Below are 24311 nucleotides of genomic sequence, written 5' to 3'. Positions count from 1 at the left end.
CCTGGCTCATTGGACGGCAAGCCGAGAAGTGGAGCTCGGCCGGTTCCTGCGACGACGTTGTGGGTTGAGCCTGGTAAGTGGGAAATCGCTTTGGCTCTATGACACGGCGACGAGACAGGAATAAAGACGGCGGCGACGAAGACGATCGGTGGAGGCGCTAGAGGATACACCGAGGACTTCAAGCCGCCACTCGGGGTCGGGTGCAAACGAAGGTGGGGGGTAGGAAACTCTAATTCCCAGGAGACACGAAGCTTTCCTGTGTCGCGAGGCCTAATGGGACAGGTAGTTTCGTGCTCGGCGCCACCGATTTGAGGCTTGAGGTGTCTCCTGATCCGAGAAATGGAGCTGGAACAGAGAGAGGGGTGAGTAGCTGAGCCTGTGTGTAAACGAGAAATCCGAAAACACTGCTGCGTGGTGTGCCGCGGTCGACCGAAGTGGTCTTAAGGCGGGTGGGGATTGTAGTTTGTGAAGTTGTTTTCTTTTAGAATCTTTTTGGGGTGCTGGTAGCTGTGCTGGAGCATCCTATGGAAGAAGACTAGGAGTTTGTGTGCCCTCATGGATCTGAGAGCAAGAAGAGCGTGGTCTCCAAGATCTGAGGGAGGAGGCTAGGGTCTTATTTCTAGGTGTGAGGGAGAAGGGTTGTTGGGACCTGGACCCCGGGATGTGAGGGAGGAGGGGTAGGGCCTGGACTCCTGGGGGTGAGGAAGGAGGCTAGGGTCTGATTCTGGGGCCTGGACCGTAGGGTGTGAGGGAGGAAGGCTGGGGCCTGGACCAGAGTGTCTGAGGAGGGACTGGAGAGCCCGAATGCACGGTTCCTGAAACCTATCGGCCCTACAGGACCATGGCAGCCGTGGGCTTTGAAGAGTTCTCAGCGCCACCAGGCTCAGAGCTGGCTCTGCCTCCCCTGTTTGGTGGCCACATCCTGGAGAGTGAGCTAGAGACAGAAGTGGAGTTTGTGTCCGGTGGTCTGGGTGGTTCAGGACTCCGGGAGCGGGATGAAGAGGAAGAGGCAGCTCGGGGTCGCAGGCGTCGCCAACGGGAACTAAACAGAAGGAAGTACCAGGCTCTAGGTCGGCGCTGCCGGGAGATCGAGCAGGTAGGTGAGTGTGGATTCCCATTTTGGGGGTCCTCTGACCTAAACTGCTTCCTCCTCCTCTTCCTCCTCCTCCTCCTCCTCCTCCCCCCCTCCTCCTCCCAGTTTCCTTCTCTTCTTCTCATGTCCTCTCGTACTAGAACAAATGAACAGATCCACGTGGGTCGAAATCTGCCAGGCACCTGGATTGCTCTCTTCCCGAACATATTTATTCGTTATTTTTCTTGTTGTCATGACAAAATACCCGACAAAGCAACTTGAGGAAGGGCTTACTTTGGCTTAGAGTTTGAGGATACATCATGGAGGGGAAGAAGCCATGGTGGCAAGAGCCTGAAATAGCTGGTCATGTTGCATCCATAGTCAGGAAGGAAAGAGACAGAGATGAATACTGGTGCTCAGCTTGGCTTTTCCTTTTTACTAAGTTCCAGGTTCCAGTCCATGGAAATGGTGCTGCCCACATTCAGAGTGGATCTTCCTACTCTGTGTGTGTGTGTGTGTGTGTGTGTGTGTGTGTGTGTGTGTGTGTGTGTGTGCGCGCGCGCGCGCGCGCGTGTGTGTATACACACACACACACACACACACATATAATATTTATGCGTATTTTGCCTGCATGTATGTATGTCTGTGCATCATGTTGTGCATGCTTAATACCCACAAAGGCTGGACTAGGGCATTGGATCCCTTGGAATTAGAGTTACAAATGGTTGTTAGCCTCTATATGGGTGCTGCGAACTGAATCTGGGTCTTCTGGAAGAATAGCCAATGCTCCTAACCAGCGAGCCATCTCTCCAGCACTTCCCCTCTCCCAAGTAAGCACTCTTACCTACCCAGTTGTTGCTCCATCCCCTAAGCTTCCATTCTTAATCCACCCCACTAAGAATAGATTCCACATTCAGAAATCCAAGTTCAAGTTGAGTAATTTGCAAGAATCCACACAGCTGATGAGTGGCAGAGCAGGAATTAGGGGTCTTTCTGATCAGAAGGAACATATTGGACATTCAGCCCATGTCCTAGGCTCTGTTTGTCTGAGTCACATCCCTTTCTTTCCATGCCTGGGCTGGGGTCTTCAGAAACTTCAGGGGCTGTTCTTTGCCAAAGTGTTTTCTTTCTGACTTGTTGCTCATTTGTCTCCTATTTATCATTCACGTATTGGCTTAATGGTCTTCCGATGGCCCTTATTACAGTGGCCATCTTCGGGTCTAATACCTGACATGCAGACTGTTGGTGTCTGCCAAACATTTTGGTGCTTGTATTAATGACTTTTACATTTCTGTGACCCCAGCACCCAACAGAAACAACTTAAAGGAAAGATTTATTTTGACTCATGACTCCAGTGCATCATGGTGAGGATGCTCAGTAGATCTGCTCAGTTTGTGTAGGCAGGAGCATGTGTAAGAGGCTTTTCACACCATTGTGTACCAGGAAGTAGAGAGGAAGGCAGGAACCACAGACTGGGTATAACATTCAGAGGCCAAACCCTAATAATTGATCTCTGCTAGGCAGATGCACTTTTCAAACTTTCCCAAGCCTCCCACCAACTGAGAGCCGTGCATTGAAAGCTTGAGCCCGTGAGGGTGTGGTGGGTGAATGAGAATAGCCCTCATGGGCTCATACGTTGGCAGGCTTGTTCCCCGGTTAGTCAGCTATTTGGGAAGGATTATGAGGTGTGACCTTATAAAAAGAGGTGTGTCTCTGGGGGTGGGCTTTGAGGTTTCAAAAGGCCATGCCAGGTCCCGTCTCTTTCTATGCCTGCTGCCTGAAAATCAGGATGTAAGTCTCTCAGCTACTGGTCCAGAGCCATGCCCGTCTGCTTCCCACCATGATGATAATGGATTAACCCTTTAAAACTGTAAGCAAGCCCAAGTCAATGCTTTCTTCTGTAAGATTTACCTTGGCCATGGTGCCTCTTCACAGCAATAGAAGAGTAACTAAGAAAAGGAGGTATTTCAGATTCGAAGTGGAAAGTTCTGTAATCATTCATTCAGCAAGGTTTGACTGAGGCTCTACCAGGCAGGCTCTGTTAAGGTCTGGGGGACACAGGCACATTGCTGTCACTGGGGAGCTTATGTTGTGGGTGGCTAGACAGACAATAAGCGAACCAAGTAAAGAAGATGTGTGTGTTTAGAAAACGTAAAGGAGCCAGGCAGTGGTGGCGCACGCCTTTAACCCCAGCACTCAGGAGGCAGAGGCAAGTGGGTCTTTGTGAATTCAAGACCAGCCTGGTCTACAGAGTGAGTTCCAGGACAGCCAGGGCTACACAGAGAAACCCTGCCTAGACACCCCCCCCCCCACAAAAAAAAAAAAAAAAAAAAAAAGAAAGAAAATATAAAGGGGAGGCAGAGCTCTGCAAGTTCTAGGCCAGGCATGACTGATAGTGAGATGCTGGCTCAAAATAAATAGAGAGAGAGAGGACAAGAGAACAATGTGGAAAGACATTCTCTAGACCAGGAGTGTGTTCTGGGGAGCCATGATGGGCCGGAGAAAGAAGTGAATGAAGTAGGGCCTTGGGCCCTGAAATGTCTCCATAGAGCCAGGTACATGGAAGGCATGGCATTAGAAACACTGAATAAGTGAATGGGAGAATAGATGAAGTCCAGCTGACCCGGGCTTCTTTATAAGTTACTTCTCTGTTACTGTGACAAAATGCCATGGCCAAGGCAACTTGAAGAAGAGTTTATTTTAGCTTAGGGTTCCAGAGGGTTCAAATCCAAAGTGGTGGAGCAGAGGCATCAGGAAGCTGGGAGCTCACACCTTGAACAGCAAGCACGAAGCAGAGAAACAGCCCTGGGAATGGTGTGAGGCTCTTGAAACCTCAGAGCCTGGTCCCAGTGATGTACTTCCGCCAGTACGGCCACACCTCCTAGACCTCCTCAAATAGTGCCAACAACTGGGAACCCAGTATTCAGATGCCAGAGCCTCTGAGGACGTTTCTCGTTAAAACCATTGCATTTCTTCTGCCGTCCTGCAGGTGAATGAGCGAGTCTTGAACAGGCTCCATCAGGTGCAAAGGATAACCCGGAGACTCCAGCAGGAGCGCAGGTACCGTTCTGCAGGCTCTGTGGGTCCAGCACCTCTGCTCCCACATGTTCCCACCACCTTTCACCCTGTGCGCCATCTCTCGTCCTCCTGGCCTTCACACGGCACAGGGACAAAGCTGAAGACATGGGCCCAGAATGAGATAAATGGCGAAGGTGGAATTGGGTGTTGGAGAGAAGAGCTGGCCCTGGGACTGGACCAAGGGGTAGGACAGCGTTTGCTCCGTGTAAGTAGAGAGGACCGCAGGAAGGAAGCAGCGCAGAGCTTACTTGCTGTGTCTCTGAGCTGCATCCTCCGACATTAAGGGTGGCAAGCAGCAGCATCTGGAGTCTGCACCGAGGCTTGAGCTAGAGTTCACTGTGGCAAGCTCAGGTCAGTACCTCCTGCCAGGCACTGGTATCCCCATGGTCAGGTAGGGTGTGAGCCCTACCGTCAGCTGCCCACTTGCTGTATCCCACTGACACAGGAACAAGCTTATGATTCAGAGCTCTTTGAGGCCAAGTCCACCCAGCTCTTCTCAGTTCCACAGCTTGGCACATTGGACTCCATGGGCCCTCCCTAAGAACACTTTCCTGGTGTCTTGGTACTCCTAGGCAGTTACTTCTCAACCATCCCTGCTGATCAGTCTTCACACTCCCAGATCTTCACCCTGTAGGTGGAGTTTTCTTGTCCTGCTCCCAAATAACCACTCAGAGTCTTAACATTAATTATAAATGCTCTGCCAATAACTCAGGCTTATTACTAACAAGCTCTTACATTTTAAATTAACCCATATTCCTTATATACACTCTGCCACATGGTGGTACCTTTATTAGCATGGCACATTCATCTCCTGCTCCCTCTGCATCTGTCTGTCAACTCCTCTGAACTCCCATGACTCCACCCTTCTTCCTCCCAGCATCCTCTTAGTCTCGTTTTCCTGCCTAACCGCCCCCCTGCCCAGCTATAGGCCAGTCAACTCTTCATTAGCCAGTGGGAATAATACATATTCATAGTGTGCCAAAAGATGCTTGTTCCACAGCATCACCCCGTAGTCAGTTCCTAGGATTCATAGTCAGGTATGGTGGCTGCTAGCTAGCTATAGATGGCTATTTTTGCTTATATTTGATAATTAAAATTTAAATTTATAGACTGGAGAGGTAGATTGGTGGTTAAGAGTACTGACTGCTCTTGGAGATGACCCATGTTCAGTTTCCACCTACATGGCGGCTCACAACTGTCTGTACCTCCAACTCCCTCTTCTGGCCACTGTGGGTGTCAGGCATGTACAAGGTGTACACACACACACACACACACACACACACTCATATGAAAATAGCTATATACATAAAAATAAATCAAAAGAGGACCAAAGTAATATCGTGCTTGCCTGGAAAAATCCAGTGAGGGGCTGGGTTTTGGCTCATTAGTAGAGCATCTGCCTAGAATCTCCCAGGAAGGGCTGGGCATGTGGCCTACCCATAGAGCATTTGCTTAGCGTGTGCAAGGCCCTTAGTTCAATCTTTCTGTCATTTTTTAAAATTTTATTTTAAATTTATTTATTTACTTTATATCCTGACCACAGTTTCCCTTTCTTCCTCTCCTCCCAGTCCCTCCCCACTACCTCTCCTCCATCTCCACCCCCATCTACTCCTGTTCAAGAAAGGACAGGTCTCCCATGAGTATCAACAAAACATGACATAATCAAGTTGCAGCAAGACTAAGCACCTCCCTTTGTATTAAGGCTGGGCAAGACAACCCAGTATGAGAAAGAATATTTCAGAAGGCAGCAAAAGGTTAGAGACAGCCAAGCACTAGGGACAGCCTCTGCTCCCTCTGTTAGGAGCCCCACAAGAAGACCAAGCTACACAAGTGTCACACGTATGGAGAGGGCTTAGATTGTCCCTCCCTGGCTGACTCATAGTGAGTTCTTATGAGCTAGGCTAGTTGATGCTGTAAGTTTTCTTGTGATGTCCTTGACCCCTCTGGCTCCTACAGTCCTTCTATCCTTTCTCTTTAGCAGGATTCCCCAAGCTCTGCCTAATGTTTGTTTGGCTGTGGGTCTCTACATCTGTTCCCATCAGTTGCTGGATGAAGTCTCTCTGATGACAGTTGGGCTAGGCACCGAACTATGCGTATGGCAGAATATCTTTAGGCAATATTACATTGACATTTTTTTCTCTAGTCATTTTGGTTCTATCCTAGATCTCTGGGTCATCCAGCCTCTGGGTGCTGGCACTCCAGGCAGTGTCAGGGATGGGCTTACTCTCCTGGCATGGGTCTCAGGCTGGACGGGTCAGTGGTTGGTCACTCCCTCTATGCCACTGTTACCCCAGCACATCCCATAGGCAGGACAGACTGTAGATCGAGGGTTATGTGTCCCAATCCCTCCACTGGAAGTCTTGCCTGGCCACAGGAATGGCCATTTCAGGCTATGTATCCATTATTGCTGGGAGTCTTAGCTGGCTCATCCTTGTAGATTCCTGGGAGTTACCCTTATGCCAGGTTTCTACTAGACCCCAGACTACCCCTCCTTTCCACTGTTCCCCGTCCATTCCCCAACCTTATCCTTCATGTTCCCATCCCCACCCTCCCTCAGTTCACCCAAGCAATATCTTCTATTTCCCACTCCCAGGGAGATCCAAGCATCCCACCTGGGGCCCTCCTTGTTACCTAGCCTCTCAGGGTCTGTGGTTTGTAGCATGGTTATCCTTTACTTCGCAGCTAATATCCAATTATGAGTGAGTACAAACCATGTTTGTCTTTCTGGGTCTGTGTTATATCACTCAGGATGATATTTTTCTAGTTCAATCTATTTGCCTTCAAATTTCCTGATGTCATCATTCTTAATAGCTGAGTAGTACTCCATTGTGTATCTGTACCACGTTTTCTTTATCCATTCTTCAGTTGAAGGGCATCTAGGTTGTTTCCAGGTTCTGGCTATTACAAATAATGCTACTATGAACATAGTTGAGCATGTATCTTTGTGGTATAATTGGGCATTCCTTGGGTATATGCCCAAGAGTGGTATGGCTGGGTCTTGTGGTAGATCAATTCCCAATTTTCTGAGAAAGCGCCATACTGATTTCCACAGTGGTTGTACAAGTTTGCATTCCCACCAACAGTGGAGGAGTGTTCCCTTTGCTCCTTATTCTTGCCAACATAGACTGTCATTTGTGTTTTTAATCTTAGCCATTCTGACAGGTGTAATCTCCGATCTGTTTTGATTTGCATTTCTTTGATGGCTAAAGATGATGAACGTTTCTTTAAGTTTTTCTCTACTGTTTGAGATTCTTCTGTTGAAAAGTCTCTGTTTAGTTCAGTATCCCATTGTCTAATTGGATTATTTGGTTTTTTGATTTCTAGTTTCTTGAGTTTTTTATATATTTTAGAGATCAGCCCTCTGTTGGATGTGGGTTTGGTGAAGATTTTTTCCCATTCTATAGGATGCCATTTTGTCCTATTGATGTTATCCTTTGCCTTACGGAAGCTTTTCAGTTTCAGGAGGTCCCATTTATTAATTGTTGATCTTAGTGTCTGTGCTACTGGTGTTCTATTCAGGAAGTTGTCTCCTGTGTTAATGTGTTCAAGGCTCTTCCCCACTTTTCTTTCTATCAGGTTCAATGTAACTGGATTTATGTTGAGGTCTTTGATCCACTTGGACTTGAGTTTTGCACATGGTGACAGATATGGATCTATTTGCAGTCTTCTACCTGCTGACATCTAGTTATGCCTGCACCATTTGTTGAAGATGCTTTCTTTTCTCCATTGTATATTTCTAACTTCTTTGTCAAAAATCAACTTTCCATAGGTGTGTAGATTTATGTCTGTGTCTTTTATTACTATAACCCTGTAGTAGATCTTGAGATCAGGGATGGTGATGCCTCTGGCAGTTCTTTTATTGTACAGGATTATTTAGCTATCCTGGTTTTTTGTTTTTCCATATGAATTGAGTATTGTTCTTTCAAGCTCTGTAAAGAATTGTGTTGGAATTTTGATGGGGATTGCATTTGGCCATTTTTACTATGTTAATCCTACTGATCCATTTTCTGATATTGTCCCCAATTTCTTTTTTCAAAGACTAGAAGTTCTCGTCAATTCAGATTTTTCACTTGCTTGGTTAGAGTTACCCTAATATGTTTTGTATTTGTGACTATTGTGAAGGTTTCCCTAATTTCTTTCTCAGCCCTTTTATTATTTGTATATAAGAGAGCTACTAATTTTTTTTAGTTAATCTTGTATCTATCCAGCTACTTCGATAAAGATGTTTATCATCTGTAGGAGTTCCTTAGTAGAATTGGGGTTGCTTATGTATACTATCATATCATCTGCAAATAGCAATACTTTAACTTATTCTTTTCCAATTTACTAATTGAATTTCTAATTTTTCCTGTCCTATTCTCCTTTTGTTTTCTTCGTGCTCTAGCTAGAGCTTTGAGTACTATATTGAGTAGATATGGAAAGAGTGGACAGCCTTGTCTTGTTTCCGATTTTAGTGGAATTGTTTTGAGTTTCTCTCCAGTTAATTTGATGTTGGCTGTCAGCTTGCTGTAAATTGCCTTTATTATGTTTAGGTGTGTTCCCTGTATTCCCGATCTTTCTAGAACCTTTATCATGAAGGGGTGTTGGATTTTGTCACTGGCCTTTTCAGCATCTAGTAAAATGATCATGTGGCTTTTTTCTTTCAATTTGTTTATATGTTGTATTACATTGATAGATTTTTGTATGTTGAACCATCCTTGCATCTCTGGGATGAAGCCCACTCGATCTTGGTGGATGATCTTCTCATTGTGTTTTTGGATTTGGTTTGCCAGTATTTTATTGAGTATTTTTGCATCAATGTTCATGAGGAAATTGGTCTGTAATTTTCTTTGTTCAATCTTTGTGTAGTTTGGGTATCAGGGTAACTGTGTCCTCATAGAAAGAATTTGACAATGTTTCTTCTGTTTCTACTTTGTGGAATAATTTGAGGAGTACTGGTATTAGCTCTTATTTGAAAGTCTGGTAAAATTCTGCACTGAAACCTTCTTGCCCTGAGCTTTTCTTGGTTGGGACTGCTTCTATTTCCTTGGGGGTTATAGTTCTATTTAAATTATTTATCTGATATTGATTTAATTTTGATAAGTGGTATCTATCAAGAAATTTGTCCATTTCTTTTAGATTTCCCAGGTTTGTAGAGTACCTGTTTGAAGTATGACCTGATGATTCTTTGGATTTCCTCATTGTCATAAGGGTTTGTCTGTGTTGTTGATTCTCTCAAAGAACCAACTCTGTTTCATTGATTCCTTGTATTGTTCTCTTTGTTTCTATTTTATTGATTTCAGCCCGCAGTTTGATTATTTCCTGCCTTCTACTCCTCTAGGGTGACTTTGTTCTAGAGCTTTCAGTGCTGTTAAGTCACCAGTGTGAGATCTCTCCAACTTCTTCATGAAGGCACTTAGTGCTGTGAACCTTCCTTTTTTCATGGCTTTCATTATATCCCACAAGTTTGGGTATGTTGTGCATTTCATTTTCATTAAATTCTAGGAAGTCTTTAATTTTTCTTTGTTTCTTCCTTCACCCATTGGTAACTCAGTAGAGAGTTGTTTAGTTTCCATGAGTTTGTAGGCTTCCTGTAGTTTCTGTTGTTGTTGGTATCCAGCTTTAATCCATGGTGGTCTGATAGGATGCAGGGGGTTATTTCAATTTTCTTGTATCTGTTGAGACTTGCTTTGTGGCTGAGTATATGGTCAGTTTTCCATGAGGTGCTGAGAAGTTATATTCTTTTGTGTTTGGGTGAAATGTTTTGTAGATAATCTGTTAGGTCCATATGAGTCATAATGTCTGATAGTTCTGTTATTTCTCTGTTTTCTTTCTGTCTGGATGACCATTGTGAGAGTGAGGTGTTGAAGTCTCCCACTATTAATGTGTGGGGTTCATTGTGTGACTTAAGCTTTAGTAATGTTTCTTTTACAAATGTGGGTTCCCTTGCATTTGGGGCATAGATGTTCAGAATTGAGACATTATCTTGGTGGAATTTTCCTTTGATGAATATGAAATGTCCTTCTCCATCGTTTTTGTTTAATTTTGGCTTGAAGTCTATTTATTAGATGTTAGGATAGCTACACTAGCTTACTTCTTAGGTCCAACCCTTTATTCTGACGCAGTGTCTATCTTTGATGTTAAGATGTTTCTTGTATGCAGCAGAAGGATGCATCCTGTTTTCATATCCATTATGTTAGCCTGTGTTTTTTTTTTTATTGGCGAATTGAGTCCATTGATATTGAGAGATATTAATGACTAGTGACTATTAATTCCTGTTCTTTTGTTGTTGTTGGTAGTGGTTGTGGTTGGTGTGTGTATGTGTGTGTGTGTGTGTGTGTGTGTGTGTGTGTTTCCCTTCTTTGGGTTTTGCTGGTGTGAGATTATCTATTGCCCATGTTTTCATGGGTGTAGTTAACTTCCTTGGGTTGTAGTTTTTCTTCTGGTATCTTCTATAGGGCTGGATTTGTGGATAGATATGTTTTAAATTTGACTTTGTCGTAAAATATCTTGTTTTCTCCATCTCTGGTGACTGAAAGTTTTGCTAGGTATATTAGTCTGGGCTGGCATCCATGGTCTCTTAGAGTCTGCAAGACATCAGTCCAGGCTCTTCTGGCTTTTAGGGTCTCATTTGAGGAGTCAGGCGTGATTCTAATAGTTCTGCCTTTGTATGTTCCTTAGCCTTTTTCCTTTGCAGCTCTTAATAGTCTTTCTTTGTTCTGTATGTTTAGTGTTTTGATTATTATGTGGCACAGGGATTTTCTTTTCTGATCCAATCTATTTGGTGTTCTGTAAGCTTATTGTACCTTTATAGGAATGTCCTTTATGTTTGGACATTTTTGTCCTATGATTTTGTTAAATATATTCTCTTGAGTTTTTGAGCTGGGATTCTTTTTTTTTTTTTTTTTTTTTTTTTTTTTTTTTTGGTTTCTCTGTGTAGCTTTGTGCCTTTCCTGTAACTCTCTTTGGAGACCAGGCTGGCCTCAGACTCACAGAGATCCGCCTGCCTCTGCCTCCCGAGTGTTGGGATTAAAGGCGTGCGCCACCACCACCTGGTGAGCTGGGATTCTTCTTCTTCTTCTTCTATTTCTATTATTCTTAGGTTTGGTCTTTTCACTGTGTCCCAGATTTTCTAGATGTTTTGTGTTTCAAGTTTTTTGATTTAACATTTCCTTTGATTGATGAATCTATTTCTTCTATTGTATCTTCAATGTTTCACAAGTCAGTTGGCCCGGGGCCGAGATGTCTCTGATCTGAGCTAACTAAACCGTGTTTCTCTCACTGGCCTGATCTGAGCCATCCTTCCCTAGTTCTGGGCTCCAGGGTCAGGGTGCGTTTCTCCAGCCTGCCCCTCTTCCCTATAGCCTGCACGTGTGCCAGTGTACCCCGTGTGTGAAGTGGACAAGGAGACAGGAAGAGGGCATTGGATCCCCTGGGTTACAGATGTTGTGAGCTGCCATGTGGGCAGCACTAGCTTCAAGCCTGGGTCCTCAGGAAGAACAGTCAGTGCTCTTGCTGAACCATCTCTCTAGGCCCTGGGTGAACCTCTAGTACTGTAAAAGGAAAAAGTATGAGAATGGAGCTGGAGTTACAGGTGGTTGTGAGCTACCCAATGAAAGTGCTGGGAACTGAACCCAGGTCCTCAGGAACAGCAGCATGCTCCCACCCCTCCGGCCCTTGTTCATTTTCTTTTTTGTTTTGTTTCAAGGCAGGATTTTTCTGTGTAGCCCTGACTGTCCTAGAACTCTCTGTGTAGGCCAGTGTGGCCTCGAACTTGGAGTTCCACCTGCCTCTGCCTCCCAAGTGCTGGGATTAAAGGCTTGTGCCACCATGCCCAGGTGTTTGTTTTTAATTAGTTTATTTCTAAAAATCTTTTGTATCTCTGTGAGTGATTGTTTCTATGCACACATTTAGGTCACTTGTGGAGACCATAAGAGAGCCTGGGAGCTGGAGTTAGAGGGATTTGTGAACCCTCCGGTGTGGCTACCGGGATCCTCATGATGGGGCAGCAAGTGTTCCTGACAGCTGAGCCATCTCTCCGGCCCTTTTGTTTTGGCTAGAGAGAAAGGCTCTCCCTGTATATTGCAGGCTTTTTTGTTTGTTTCTTTCTGGATGGTGGAATTTTATCAATGCTCACTCCCTGGCTAGTCAAGATTTTACTTTACAGTAGGATCAGGGGACTTGATGATAGGGGTTGTTGGTCTTTGTAGGTAAAACATGAAATTAGCCACCCAAGCTGAATGAATGAACTCCCCTTAACAATCCAGTATGACTGATGAAGTCTCTAAACTCTCTACCTGGATCACAGCCACATTCCCAGAGGGTCTCTGGACCACTTGTCATACGCTGCCACTAGGGGGTCTTCTTATAAAATCAAGTTCCCAGCCTCACCCCAGACCTGTTATATCAGAATCTGGTGACTGAGCACACAATCTTCAAATAGAAGACAAACCAGGTGGTGGCGCCCACCTTTAATCCCAGCACTTGGGAGGCAGAGGTAGGATCTCTGAGTTCAAGGCCAGCTTGGTCTACAGAGTGAGTTTCAGTACAGCCAGAACTATATAGAGAAACCTTGTCTTGAAAAACAGACAGACAGCCTGTCCCTCTGCTCACAGCCTCTCAGTGCCCTCACTGGCATAGTGAGAGTGAGCATCCTCATGATAGCCAGAGTGGCCTGGTTTGGGTGGCTTGCTTTATGTAGAACTCAAACCCCAGAGCACTTCAGTGCCGTGACAGGGTCTGCTGCTGCCAGAGGTGTTCTTCTGCCATGCCCTCCTCTGTTCAGCTAGTTTTCCTCACACCCCACATTCCACCCAAGTCAGGGGCTCCTGTTGCCCAGGCTGACCTCAAACTAACCCTGTTCTTCTGATCCTCCTGCCTGACTGTAATTCTGTTTTATTTGGTGCTGAGTCTGGCAATGTCTTAAAAACAAAAAAATTGTTTAGAGACCAAGCATGGTGGCGCACACCTTTAATCCCAGCACTTGGAAGGCAGAGGCAGGTGTATCTCTGTAACTTCAAGGCCAGCCTATTCTTCACAGTAAGTTCAAGGCCAGCCAGGGCTAGATCATGAGACCCTGTCACAAAAAACAAACAAACAAAAAAGTTCAGAGCCAGGTGTAGTGGCACACACCTTTAATCCCAGCACTCATGGGACATAGGTAGGTGAATCTCACTGAGTTCGAGGCCAGCCTGGTCTACAAAGCAAAGACAGCCAAGGCTATTCCACAGAGAAACCCTATCTCAAAAACAAAAACAAATGAATAAATAAGAAGTTTGGGACTCCTCGCTCAGCAGTGCAATACTTGTGAAGCATGTTCAAGGCCCTGGATTCAGTCTTCATTACCAACAACAAAATTGGAATCCAATTGAATGTTTGCCAATGCTGACAATCACACTGTGTTCTTTAGAGATCGGGAAAGTATGTAACCTGTCCTTCACAGACTTTGGGGCAGACAGGTTCCCAGGCTATGCCCGCAGGCTGCAGAGCTCCAAACCTTTCTAATTTGGGACAACTTTAAAGTAAAGGGAGATCTGGACTTTGTGATGTCACTTCCCTCCCCCAGAAGACACGATGCCCCAGAGCCTGCATCTCTGTCCACACAGGTTCCTCATGAGGGTGCTGGACTCGTACGGGGATGACTACCGGGCTAGCCAGTTCACCATCGTGTTGGAGGTGAGCTCTGGTCTCCAGGCAGGTTCGGGGAGTGGGGAGTCCAATTAAGTCTTTAACTGCCTCCAATGTGCATCTTCCCAGGATGATGGCAGCCAAGGCACAGATGTCCCCACCCCAGGCAATGCTGAGAACGAGCCTCCAGAGAAAGAGGGGCTTTCCCCACCCCAAAGGACGCCTGCACCCCTAGACCCCAGCAGCCCAGCCCCTGGCGAGGGGCCCAGTGGGCGGAAGAGGCGGAGGGCACCTCGGGTGGGGGCTTCGTTGACCCCAGAACTGGCCCCAGTACAGGTGGGAGCCGAGGGCTGGGGCCAAGGCGTGGTGAGAATCTTGGGCTGGGTTTTGAGGGGTCTGGGGCTGGGGGAGGGCTGGGCAGAGTGGCAGCGGGATTAAAGTCAGGTAGGCCAGGGAAGAGGAGTTGGAAAATTTAGACTAGAGTTTAAAGAAGAAAATGACTAGATGTGTGAACAGTGGGGACAGAGGACGTCAGTTGAGGGATACTTGTCAGGCAGAGCTGCTGGACAGTGACTGGCCCGGGAAACCGGTGCCCACAGGCTGATTGGGTGCATGTGTTGGGGGCGGGGTATGTCTTCTAGGTCTCCATATCCACTCACATTTTGTTGCTTATCTTTCCAGATTAAGGTTGAGGAAGACTTTGGCTTTGAAGCAGATGAGGCCTTGGATTCAAGTTGGGTTTCTCGAGGGCCGGACAAACTGCTGCCCTACCCTACCCTAGCTAGCTCACCCTTTGACTAATCCTCTCTCCCCAATAAACAGACTCCCCATGTACACTTGTTTAGGCCACTGTCCACTGCTCCCATCCCTGAAACACTCAGGTTCTGGGATTGGAGGCCCAGGCAGAAGATTGCCATAAGTGTGAGGCCACCCTGGCTACACACTTGAGTTCCAGGTCGGCCTAGCCTACATAAATAGTGAGATTTCCCTCTCTCAAAACAACAACAAAAGAAACTCACCAAGGAAAAGACTGTGTGGTTGGTTTTCACATTTTTATTGGGGGGCACAGGGAAGGGGGCCTCTTCCATCAGCAGGAGGATTCACAGGTTCTTCAGCCATTCCAGACTTGGGCCCTGAGGGTCCTGGGGGTGGCTGGGCACATCCGGCATGTTCCCATTATCTCGTACAGGCACTGTGAAATAAAAGGGTGAGCCACTGAGATCAGCAGATCTCTAGGGTCCTGTAGAGAGGAGGTAGTCTGTCTCTATATATTCAGAGACAGTATTGGATGCCAGGTGAGAAGGAGGAGAGTGAGGGCCAGAGATTCAGCAGCAGCAGAGACAGCCAAATAAGGGAGATATCTCTAACAGGGACAGAGGAACACAGAGACCAGAAATCTGGAGAGAGAAACTCAAAACATGTTAAAAGTACAAAGAACATCCAAAACGCAGCAGGGACTCTCCTACACAGCTGTGCCTGCCCCTCCCCCAGCTCAGGTCTCTGCTCACCTGGGTAGACGTAGGGTGTGGCCCTGTTGATCATGCCAGAATACTTGGTATAGGGGCTGATTATGGGCATAATTATAGCTGTGGAGAAAGGCATAAATGTGAGATCCAAGGATGAAGTGGCTCTCGAGGGGCGGGGAAAGGGTAGAAACCGAGCCCTGGCAAAGGGGAGCAGGAAGAGCCAGCACAACCAGGAGGGCCCTTCGGTGGGTCCCTCAGCACTCCACCGTCCCCACTTATCAGAGGTCAGTTTGAAGTGGGGAGTAGCAGAGAGGTCAGAGCCCAGGACTCAAGAACACGTGAGGCCAAAGGCTGGTCACAAGTTGACAGCTTTTGGATTAGCCCATGTGGGCTATAGCTAAGAGTCTTCGGGAGTGGAGGTGGGTATATAACAGGATTTTTTTTTTTTTTTTTTTTTTTTTTTTTTTTTTGAGAGGGTTTCTCTGTGTAGTTTTTGGCGCCTGTCCTGGGTCTCGCTCTGTAGACCAGGCTGGCCTCAAACTCACAGAGATCTGCTTGGCTCTGCCTCCCACTGCCACCCGGCAACAGGAATGTTAATAGACCAGTGTTGCTGACACAAACTCATATAGCTTCTGTGGGCATTCCCACACATGTGGCATACAGAAACACACATATACATAAATCTATTTTTAAAATGTGGAGGAGAGATGGCTCCTCAGTTAAGAGCACTTGCTGATCTTCCAGAGGACTTGAGTTCAATAACCAGCAGCCATGTTCATTAGCTTACAACTGCCTATACCTCCTGCTCCAAAGGATCCTATGCCCTCTTCTGACCTCCACAGGCAGGCACACACACACACACACACACACACACTTAAAAAAGATTGGCTTGTGTCACACACACACACTTAAAAAAGATTGGCTTGTGTCTGTAATAAAACTTGAGAAGCCAAAGCAGACTGCTGTGAATTTGAGGCCAGCTTGGGCTAAATAAATTTTTGTGTGTTCCCCTATATTTAAACACAAACAAACAAACTGAAAAGGTAAAAATAAAATCAGTTCTAGAAAGTATTTAACCTTGGAGCTGTGAGAGAGCTCAGCAAGTCAAAGTACCTGCTGCCAAGGCTGACAACCTGAGTTCAATGCCTGAGACTCCCAGAGCGGAAGGAGAGAACTGACTCCAGCAAGTTGTCCTCTGACCTCCACAACCAACTGGTGATAATCACACACACAAATGTAATTTTACATTTAAAGAACGAATCAGTATGCCTCAAATAATTATCTTAACGTTTTCTACATTAAAACCACATACTTTAGGGTATTCTAGGTCTTTGAAGTTAGGGTAGCGGCGGGGGTGGGGGGTGGGGGGAGGGGGGAGGGTCCTAGAACTTCATTATCACACTCCGGCTCGGCGATACTGACAATAACTATGGGACTGTGATAACTACCAAACCACAGGCCTCACCCCAGACCGTCGTCATCAGAATTTGCTTAACAGGTCACCCCCATCCCCCAGGGCTCCAGTGCATCCGAACTGTGGACAGCCCTGTCCCAAGGCAGGTTCTTCACCAGAGAGGCTTGCTGGGAGATCTGCCTAAGACAGGCTTTTCTGCACTTCGAAGTCAAAGTACAAGTGAGGCTGTCCTGCGTAGGTGTGTGTAGGGTGCTGAGGAACGGAGGCCACGGTAATGTCGGTACGGAACGGGCCGGGGGCTGCAAGATGAACTGTGGAACGCTGATGTCCTCAGGGTGGAGGACGCACACTTGCTCCTGGAGCACTCACCGAGACCCCAGATGGAGAAGGACACCACCAGCACCGGCTGGTTCGCCCAGGCATTCTTAAGGAAGGCGGAGATTCCTGGAGAGGCGGGAGAAGAGTCACCCTTGGGGGCTGCTGCGGTGACCTCTAACCCTCCCTCACCTACCACTTCTACCCTGCAAGAGCACCCTCGTGACCGCCGCGTCCCTCTTCTGGGACGGACCCCACCGCGCCCCCAGAGCTCTGCTGAGCCTCAGTCACCCGCCAGCCCACGGCTCCCTGGGAACTACCTGAGCCCCGCGCACCTCCCGAGCCAGTACTTACTCGCGGCCATCTTGGTCTCGGAGGCGACCAGGGCGCGGAGCTCTCTGGGAGTTGTGGTCCCTTCCTTTGCGCGAGGCTCCGCCCCTTGGGCTGCGCCTTTCCGAGTCGAAGTAGCGGAGTAGGAAGGCGAGGGCGTGGAGCCTTATGGGAGTTGTAGTTCCCGAGTGAGGCTTAGCCGACGTTTTAAACTAGAGCAGAGAACCTTGGCGGCAAAGATTTAAACCACAAGGACTTTGCACACCTGCTGGTCTCAACTTTTTCTTTTAGCTTAAAAAAAAATGCATCAAAGGAGTAACTTGGAGTTCTCCGGCAAGAAAGTCCGCTTTACAATGAGGTCACATCTAGACAGCCCCTCATTCTGGAAGTTCTAAATCGATACCAAATAAATTAAGGACTTTTTGTTTTGTTTTGTTTTGTTTGTTTTTCGAGACAGGGTTTCTCTGTGTGTAGCTCTGGCTATCCTGGAACTCACTCTGTAGAACAGGCTGGTTTTGAACTCACAGAGATCCATCTGCCTTCTGAGTGCTGGGATTAAAGGTGTGCACCACCATCACCCGGCAGAATAAGGACTTTTCTGTGCTTTACGTTACTAGTGTGCATGCAGCTCACCGCATTTTTTTTTTCTCGCCCCTCAGTCTCGCTGGAGATTGAAACCAGAACAGGCTAGACTACCCATCTACCACTGAACCACGCCCCCAGGCTGTAGCTGGTGGATTTTAGGCAAGTCCTTTACTGTTGACTGCCACATTTTCGCGCCCTATCTCTAGTTTTTATTTTGAGACAGGGTTTCATTAAATGGCTCAGGTTGGTGCCTCAAGCTTTGAACATGGGGTCCTCTTGCCTTGGTTGTCCAAAGTAGGTGGGATTACAAGCCCGAGCCTTCAAGACCGTGCACATCACTTAAAAAAAAAAGTTATCGGCTTGAGCCAGCGAGACCCGGGACTGTGAGGCACTGATGGAGTCTGAGCCTTCTCTTTTTCACCAGCATAGTGTATATTGTGCACCAAGGATCTTTTCCCCTTTCCTCCTTTTCGTTTTGTTTTGTTTTGTTTTTCCCCCTCCTCCTTTTTTTCCTCTCTCCTCTCACCACTGGGACTAGAACACACTGGGCAAGCAGTCTCCCCCTTCGCTACAACATCCCCAACCCTCCTCCCCCACTTTTAAATGGAATTAATGAATACCGGAGGCTCTGACTGTCCCTCTTGCAACTTTTTCCAAGACAATGCGGCAATGACACGGTTACCCAGGGGCCTCCACCTGACTCCTCTCTTCCCTAAACAGGGCTCTCACATGGCTTTCTGGTGCTGCTTCATTTCCTCAGGACAGAAGGCAGGGTTCGCCTTTTCCCCAGCTCCACGGAGAGTGCCCGCCATGATCCTGTCGCTGATACTCCAGCTGTTGACCTTCTGTGAGCCGTCCCTCCCCTGTGTGGGGGTGGGTCCCTGGCTGGGCTGAGAGCCGTATCTGATTATCTGGAATCAACATCCAGTTTAGAAAAAAAGAGTCAGGACTGGTACCCAGACACTTGAGTCCTAAATGGGGGAAGACAGACTGCTGGGTCTGGGGTGAGCATAGATTTCTCTGGATCTCCAGGCAGGAGGAAAGTAAGTGATATCTAGGGTCAAGGAATATATTCAGTTCTCATGACAGATGGGCAGGACTCCTGCACTGGAAAGAGGAGGACATCCAGACTTCCAAACCCCCTTGGGTCAGACCACTGGCTTCTTAAGTACCTGGAGAATGGAAGTCTAGAGTTTTGCTGGATCCTAAAGAAGACAGGGATAGGATTCTTATTTCCCAGAGGAAAAAGAAACTATGTAGTCAGACTCTAGGGCTCTCAGTGAGGGAAGACTGGTAGTCAGAAGCTTTGGAAAGAACTGGCTCCTAACCTTCTGCAGGGCCTGTGTGTCACGCGGACTTCGCACCGACAGGTGAGTGGCATGCTCCCAATGCTCTCCTTCATGCTGCTCACACCCCATCTCCACCAAACCACTTTATTTTGACGCCAAGCCTCACCCCAGATTTCCTTATTCGCCTCTCTTCCTCTTCCTTCTCCCTCTTTCCATCCCTTCGTTTCCCCTAACTCCCTTGTTCTCTTTCTTTCTTCTTTTTCTCTTGTCTCCTCTCCCCTCCCCCCTCCCCCCTCTCCTCCCTCCTCCATTCCTTTCCTCCTTGGCCCCTTCCCTTCCCTCTCTTCTCCCTTCTCTTCCCTTCATCCCTTTAGTGACCTTTAGAGGTGAGTATAGAAGACCATGAATGTGGATACTAAGGAGACCTAAACTAGACCATCTTCTTCGTTGCATGGCCTTGAAAAAACCAGGGTCTTGAAGACTCCATCTCCTTCTCTGGAAAATGGCTGCAGTAAGGATTTAATATGATTATGTAGGTCAACTGTAGGCTCAGATCCTGGCATAGTCCAGACAGGATTTCCTGCAATGCCCATTATACCAGCTTCTCTCACTGGAAACTGCTTTCCACAAAAGGAGGATTCCCCTACCCTAGGATGGTTTCACCTTGGGTTTTCTGATGGAGACGGTGTTTCCTTTCTCCCAGCCTTTCTCCCATTGTACTCCAGTTTTGAATGAGAACCATCTGGGAAGCCATTCATATCTGAGTTATCAGTTTACTATTTCATTTTATGTGTATGAGCATTTTGCCTGTATGCATGTATGTGCACCACATCCATGTCTGGAGCTGGCAGAGCTCAGAAGAAAGCTGAGGATCCTGTGGAACTGGAGTTACAGGTGGTTATGAGCCACCATGTGGTGCTGAGAATCAAACCCCAGTCTTTTGCAAAAGCAGCAAGTACTCTTAACTGCTGAGCCATCTGTCTAGTCCCCTGATTTTAAATTTGTTTTTTTAAATTTATTTATTTTTATTTTATGTACGTTGGTGTTTTGCCATGGATATTGGGTCCTCTGGAACTGGAATTACAGACAGTTGTGAGCTGCCATGTGGGTACTGGAAATTGAACTCAGGTCCTCTGGAAGATCAGTCAGTGCTCTTAACCACTGAGCCATCTCTTCAGCCCCTTAAATTTGTTTTTTTATTATTATTATTTTCTTTCTTTCTTTCTTTTTTTTTTTGAGACAGGATTTCTTTGTGTATCCCTGGCTGTCCCGGAACTCACTATGTAGACCAGGCTGGCCTTGAACTTACAGAGAGCTGCCTGCCTCTGCCTCCTAAATGCTGGGACTAAAGGCATGTGCCACCACCACCTGGCTATTATTTTAAATGATACAGCTAATGGGTACTCATTGTTATAAAGACTCAGTCATTACCAAAAGATATAACAATCTTCCTCTTCCCCTTCCTGTGTTCCTGAAACAAGCTTCAGATCCTACAAAAAGCTTTCCATGCATTCATACACATCACGCATTTACACACTTCCCCCTTTTCTTGCCAGATCAAAATTGGTATTTCATGACCCATTCCGCTCTGGATCTTAAATGTTAGACTTAACAGTTTGTCTTGGAGATATTTCCCAATCATTACAGTTATTTTTACATTTTAAATTTATTTACAAATAAGAGTTTGCTTATGTATTCTGAGGCAGTGGAATTACTGGGTCATTGACCATGTTATGTTTTTGTTGTTTGGATATGTACTAGGGATGCTTTGAAACTATGGTCTTGTTCATCGTGGGCTAGTACTCTCTCACCAAGCAACACTCCCAGTCCCTCACCGAGGCATTCTAGAGAGATGTTCTACCACTGAGCCACACCCCCTAGCCCTCACTGAGGAATAGTTACATGTACCCCACTGTTCTATCACCTACTTAAGAAAGATTTATTTTTGTTTTTCTAATTATGTGTATGTGTTTGTGTCTGTATGGGAGTATACGTACCTGAGTGCAGGTGCCTGCAGAGGCCAGAGATGTCAAGATCCCCCTGGAACTAGAGTTACAAGTAGTCATAAGTTGCTCAGTGTGGGTGCTAGAAGCCAAACCTAGGTCCTCTGCAAGAGCAGCAAGCACTCTTAACTGTTGAGTCATCTCTTCAGTTCACTAGTCTATGACCTGTTAAAGACCCACCTTTCAACATCATTATATCAAAGATTAAGCTGGGGGACATGTTCAGACCGTAGCAGTAATTATTGACATGTGGCAAACCTTAACTGCTTGTAGTGAGGTGTGGTGGTACATAGCTGTCAGCCTAGCAATTGGAAGCGGAGGCAGAAGGATTACAAGTTTGAAGCCAGCCTGCACCACTGTGAGGTCTAGAACAAACTGAGCTGCACAGTGAGGCTTTGTCTCAAAACAAACAAATGAACAACAACAAAATAACAGTAATAATAAGACCAAACAAAACAAAGTAACCATTTCTGAAATTATATTTTGAAACTATGCCTTAAAATTTCGGAGAAGGGCTTGGGGATTTAGCTTGCCCACCAGGCCCCAGTACTACATAGATGGGGAGGGGAGGTGGTGGTCCTGATGGTGGCTCATGCTTATAATCCAGAAGGGTCAGAAGTTCAAGGTCATTCTTCTCTACATAGAAAGTTCAAGGTCTGCCAGGGTTACACAAGAACTTGTCTCAAAAAAAAAAAAAAATGGAGGAGGTTTGAGGCTATATCTTAGTGGTGAGTGAGTGATTACCCACAATGTATAAGGCCCTGGGTTCACTTCTGGGCACAAACAAATAACTGCAGGGAAAAGCTGTAGTCAGACTTTCCTCTGGGCCACCAGCTCACAAATAACGGCACAGAGACTTATTATTAATTATAAAAGCTTGGCCATTAGCTTAGGCTTGTCCCGCTTGCTCTTATGACTTAAATTAATCCATTTTTAAAAAATTAATCTATGTTCTTCGATGTGGCTTTTATCTCTCTCCCATTCTCTGTGTCCCACTCTTCCATGTCTCAGTGGTGTCCCACTTTTCTTCTTCCCAGAGTCCTCTCCGTCCCCAGAAGTCCCCCCTAACCTCTTTCTGCCTAGCCATTGGCCGTGCAGCTCCTTATTAAACCAATCAGAAGGTGCCTTGGCAAAGACACGTCTTCACAGTGTAAACAAATATTCCACAACAGAAAACTCAGTTAGAGGTGGGCATGGTGGTGCAGACCTTAGATCCCAGCACTCAGAAGGCAGAGGCAGGAGGATCTCTGTGAATTCTAGGCCAGCCTGGGCTACAGAGTGAGTTCCAGGACAGCTAGGGCTGCTACACAGAGAAACCCTTCCTCCAAAACAAAACAAGCTCAAAGTTTTACTCCTGTGATTTTTCAGCTAGTTTGGGCCAGTTGTAATTGTACTCCAGGCCCTCCCCTCCTTTATAGAGATCTAAGATCAGGAGAGATCGGTGCCTGTCCAACTTCTTCTACGTCTCCTGGGGCTGCTGGGAGGGACGGAGGGTCCTGAGGACCCAAGCACTTCTCTTTATTAAGCTCCGCCAGCCTCAAACCCCAAGCCCTGGCTGGGGGCTCACCCTGCCACAGTTGTGACTCCGGGAGTCAACGTGACCTTGCGGTGCCGTGCCCCCCAACCTGCCTGGCGGTTTGCACTCTTCAGAACTGGGGATGTTACCCCCCTGTTCTTCCGGGATGTGGCCGCGGAGCTGGCTGAGTTCTTCCTGGAGGAAGTGGCTCTGGCCCAGGGAGGCAGTTATTACTGCCGCTATCGCAGGACAGACTGGGGACCCGGTGTCTGGTCCCAGTCCAGCAATGTCTTGGAACTGCTGGTGACAGGTGAGATCCGGGAGAAATTGGAGAAGGGCGCAGGAGTGGGGTTAAGGTGGAGGGTGGGTGTGGCGGGGAAGAGGGACACAAGGAGAGAGATGGCAGGGAGGTAGAATAAGAGATGCTTGAACATAGGGGAAGAGGAGGGAGGAGGAAGGGGAGGGCGAAGAGAGACAGACAAGCCAGCCTACTTACAACCTTGCCTGTGTTCTACAGATCAGCTGCCCAGACCAACGCTGGTTGCATTGCCTGGGCCTGTGGTAGCTCCAGGAGCCAACATAAGCCTGCGCTGTGCAGGCCGCGTGCCGGGCATGAGTTTTGCGCTGTACCGCGTGGGTGTGGCAACCCCTCTGCAGTACATCGACTCTGTGTATCCCTGGGCTGACTTCCCTCTGACGGGCGCCCATGCTCCGGGCACCTACAGCTGTTATTACCACACACCATCTGCGCCCTATGTGCTGTCACAGCGCAGCCCGCCGCTGGTCATCAGCTCCGAAGGTGAGGTGCTCTGGGCCTTCTTCAGACCCAAGGGTCCAGGGACATCAACCCCATCCAATTTAGAGACTTGGGAGTTGAAGTCTACAACTCCGTCTGTGTCTCAGATATGCAGAAGAGCATCGAGACTCTGGGGTACGGCACCAACACCCTGTCTCCCTCTCTTTGGCCCATAGGTTCTGGCTCCTCGGACTATACTCAGGGAAACCTCATTCGTTTGGGAGTGGCTGGGCTGGTCCTCATCTGCTTGGGCATCTTAGTTACTTTTGACTGGCATAGCAGGAACTCCGCTTTTGGTGGCCTCCTGCCTCAGCAAAACTGGGTGTAGGCATGTGGGATGAGAAGATCCTGTCTGGAGATGGGCAGAGAAGCCGGGATCATTGGTGATTAGCCCCTGCAGAAGGCTCCAGGCGTCCAGACTCCACTGGATTAACCACCCTCACCCTTTTGCATGGTAGCTTCCTGCTGAGTCCTCTCCTAGGCCTCCCAGGGCAGTGGATAGCAGTACCATATTTCCTTTGATTGTAAAATGGTTTAATACCACATTATTAGGGTTGTTGAAGGATTAAAAGCAGTGGCTGGCCTGTGGTAAATGATGTTCAGTTAATGTTAGTGACTTTATCCTCTCTTGAAAACCCCTTCCCCCCTCATATCACCTCCCTCCCATCCCCCTCTACCCTCTCCCCTTCTTTTCCTTTCTTTCCGGCTTTGCTGTGAGCATAGGTTCATTCTACCACACTTAGAAAACAATTATATATATATGTATATATATATATGTATATACATATACATACACATACATACATACATACATACATACATATGTACATATGTAGTCAGA

General features: G+C 47.0%; 3 protein-coding genes across 4 annotated transcripts; 2 read left to right on the top strand and 1 right to left on the bottom strand.

Annotated features, from left to right (window-relative positions):
- The first annotated feature begins 2 nt into the window (after nt 1-2).
- Nucleotides 3-14590, top strand: Tfpt (TCF3 fusion partner). Of its 2 annotated transcripts, none has more exons than XM_006996028.4 (6): nt 3-362; nt 838-1096; nt 4062-4132; nt 13735-13804; nt 13886-14092; nt 14438-14590. In XM_006996028.4, the coding sequence occupies exons 1-6, from the start codon at nt 340-342 to the stop codon at nt 14555-14557; spliced, it is 750 nt and encodes a 249-aa protein (XP_006996090.1). In that variant the 5' UTR covers nt 3-339; the 3' UTR covers nt 14558-14590. The 2 variants fall into 2 exon arrangements, with proteins under 2 accessions (XP_006996090.1, XP_006996089.1); XM_006996027.4 differs by having other exon boundaries at nt 4-362; nt 13886-14122.
- Nucleotides 14591-14794: 204 nt separating this feature from the next.
- Nucleotides 14795-18679, bottom strand: Ndufa3 (NADH:ubiquinone oxidoreductase subunit A3). The gene is made up of 4 exons (XM_006996026.4): nt 17306-18679; nt 17006-17080; nt 15265-15342; nt 14795-14948 (listed from the first exon to the last, which is right to left on the bottom strand). The coding sequence occupies exons 1-4, from the start codon at nt 17313-17315 to the stop codon at nt 14857-14859; spliced, it is 255 nt and encodes an 84-aa protein (XP_006996088.1). The 5' UTR covers nt 17316-18679; the 3' UTR covers nt 14795-14856.
- On the top strand, nt 18570-24063 carry Oscar (osteoclast associated Ig-like receptor). The gene is made up of 5 exons (XM_076568396.1): nt 18570-18713; nt 19204-19236; nt 22685-22984; nt 23192-23473; nt 23647-24063. The coding sequence occupies exons 1-5, from the start codon at nt 18596-18598 to the stop codon at nt 23796-23798; spliced, it is 885 nt and encodes a 294-aa protein (XP_076424511.1). The 5' UTR covers nt 18570-18595; the 3' UTR covers nt 23799-24063.
- Nucleotides 24064-24311: the final 248 nt, after the last annotated feature.

The sequence above is a fragment of the Peromyscus maniculatus genome, chromosome 1 (genome assembly GCF_049852395.1).
Source record: "Peromyscus maniculatus bairdii isolate BWxNUB_F1_BW_parent chromosome 1, HU_Pman_BW_mat_3.1, whole genome shotgun sequence".
Classification (NCBI taxonomy): Eukaryota; Metazoa; Chordata; class Mammalia; order Rodentia; family Cricetidae; genus Peromyscus; species Peromyscus maniculatus.
Note: the sequence above shows the minus strand (reverse complement) of the source record. Positions and strands in the feature narration are given on the sequence as shown.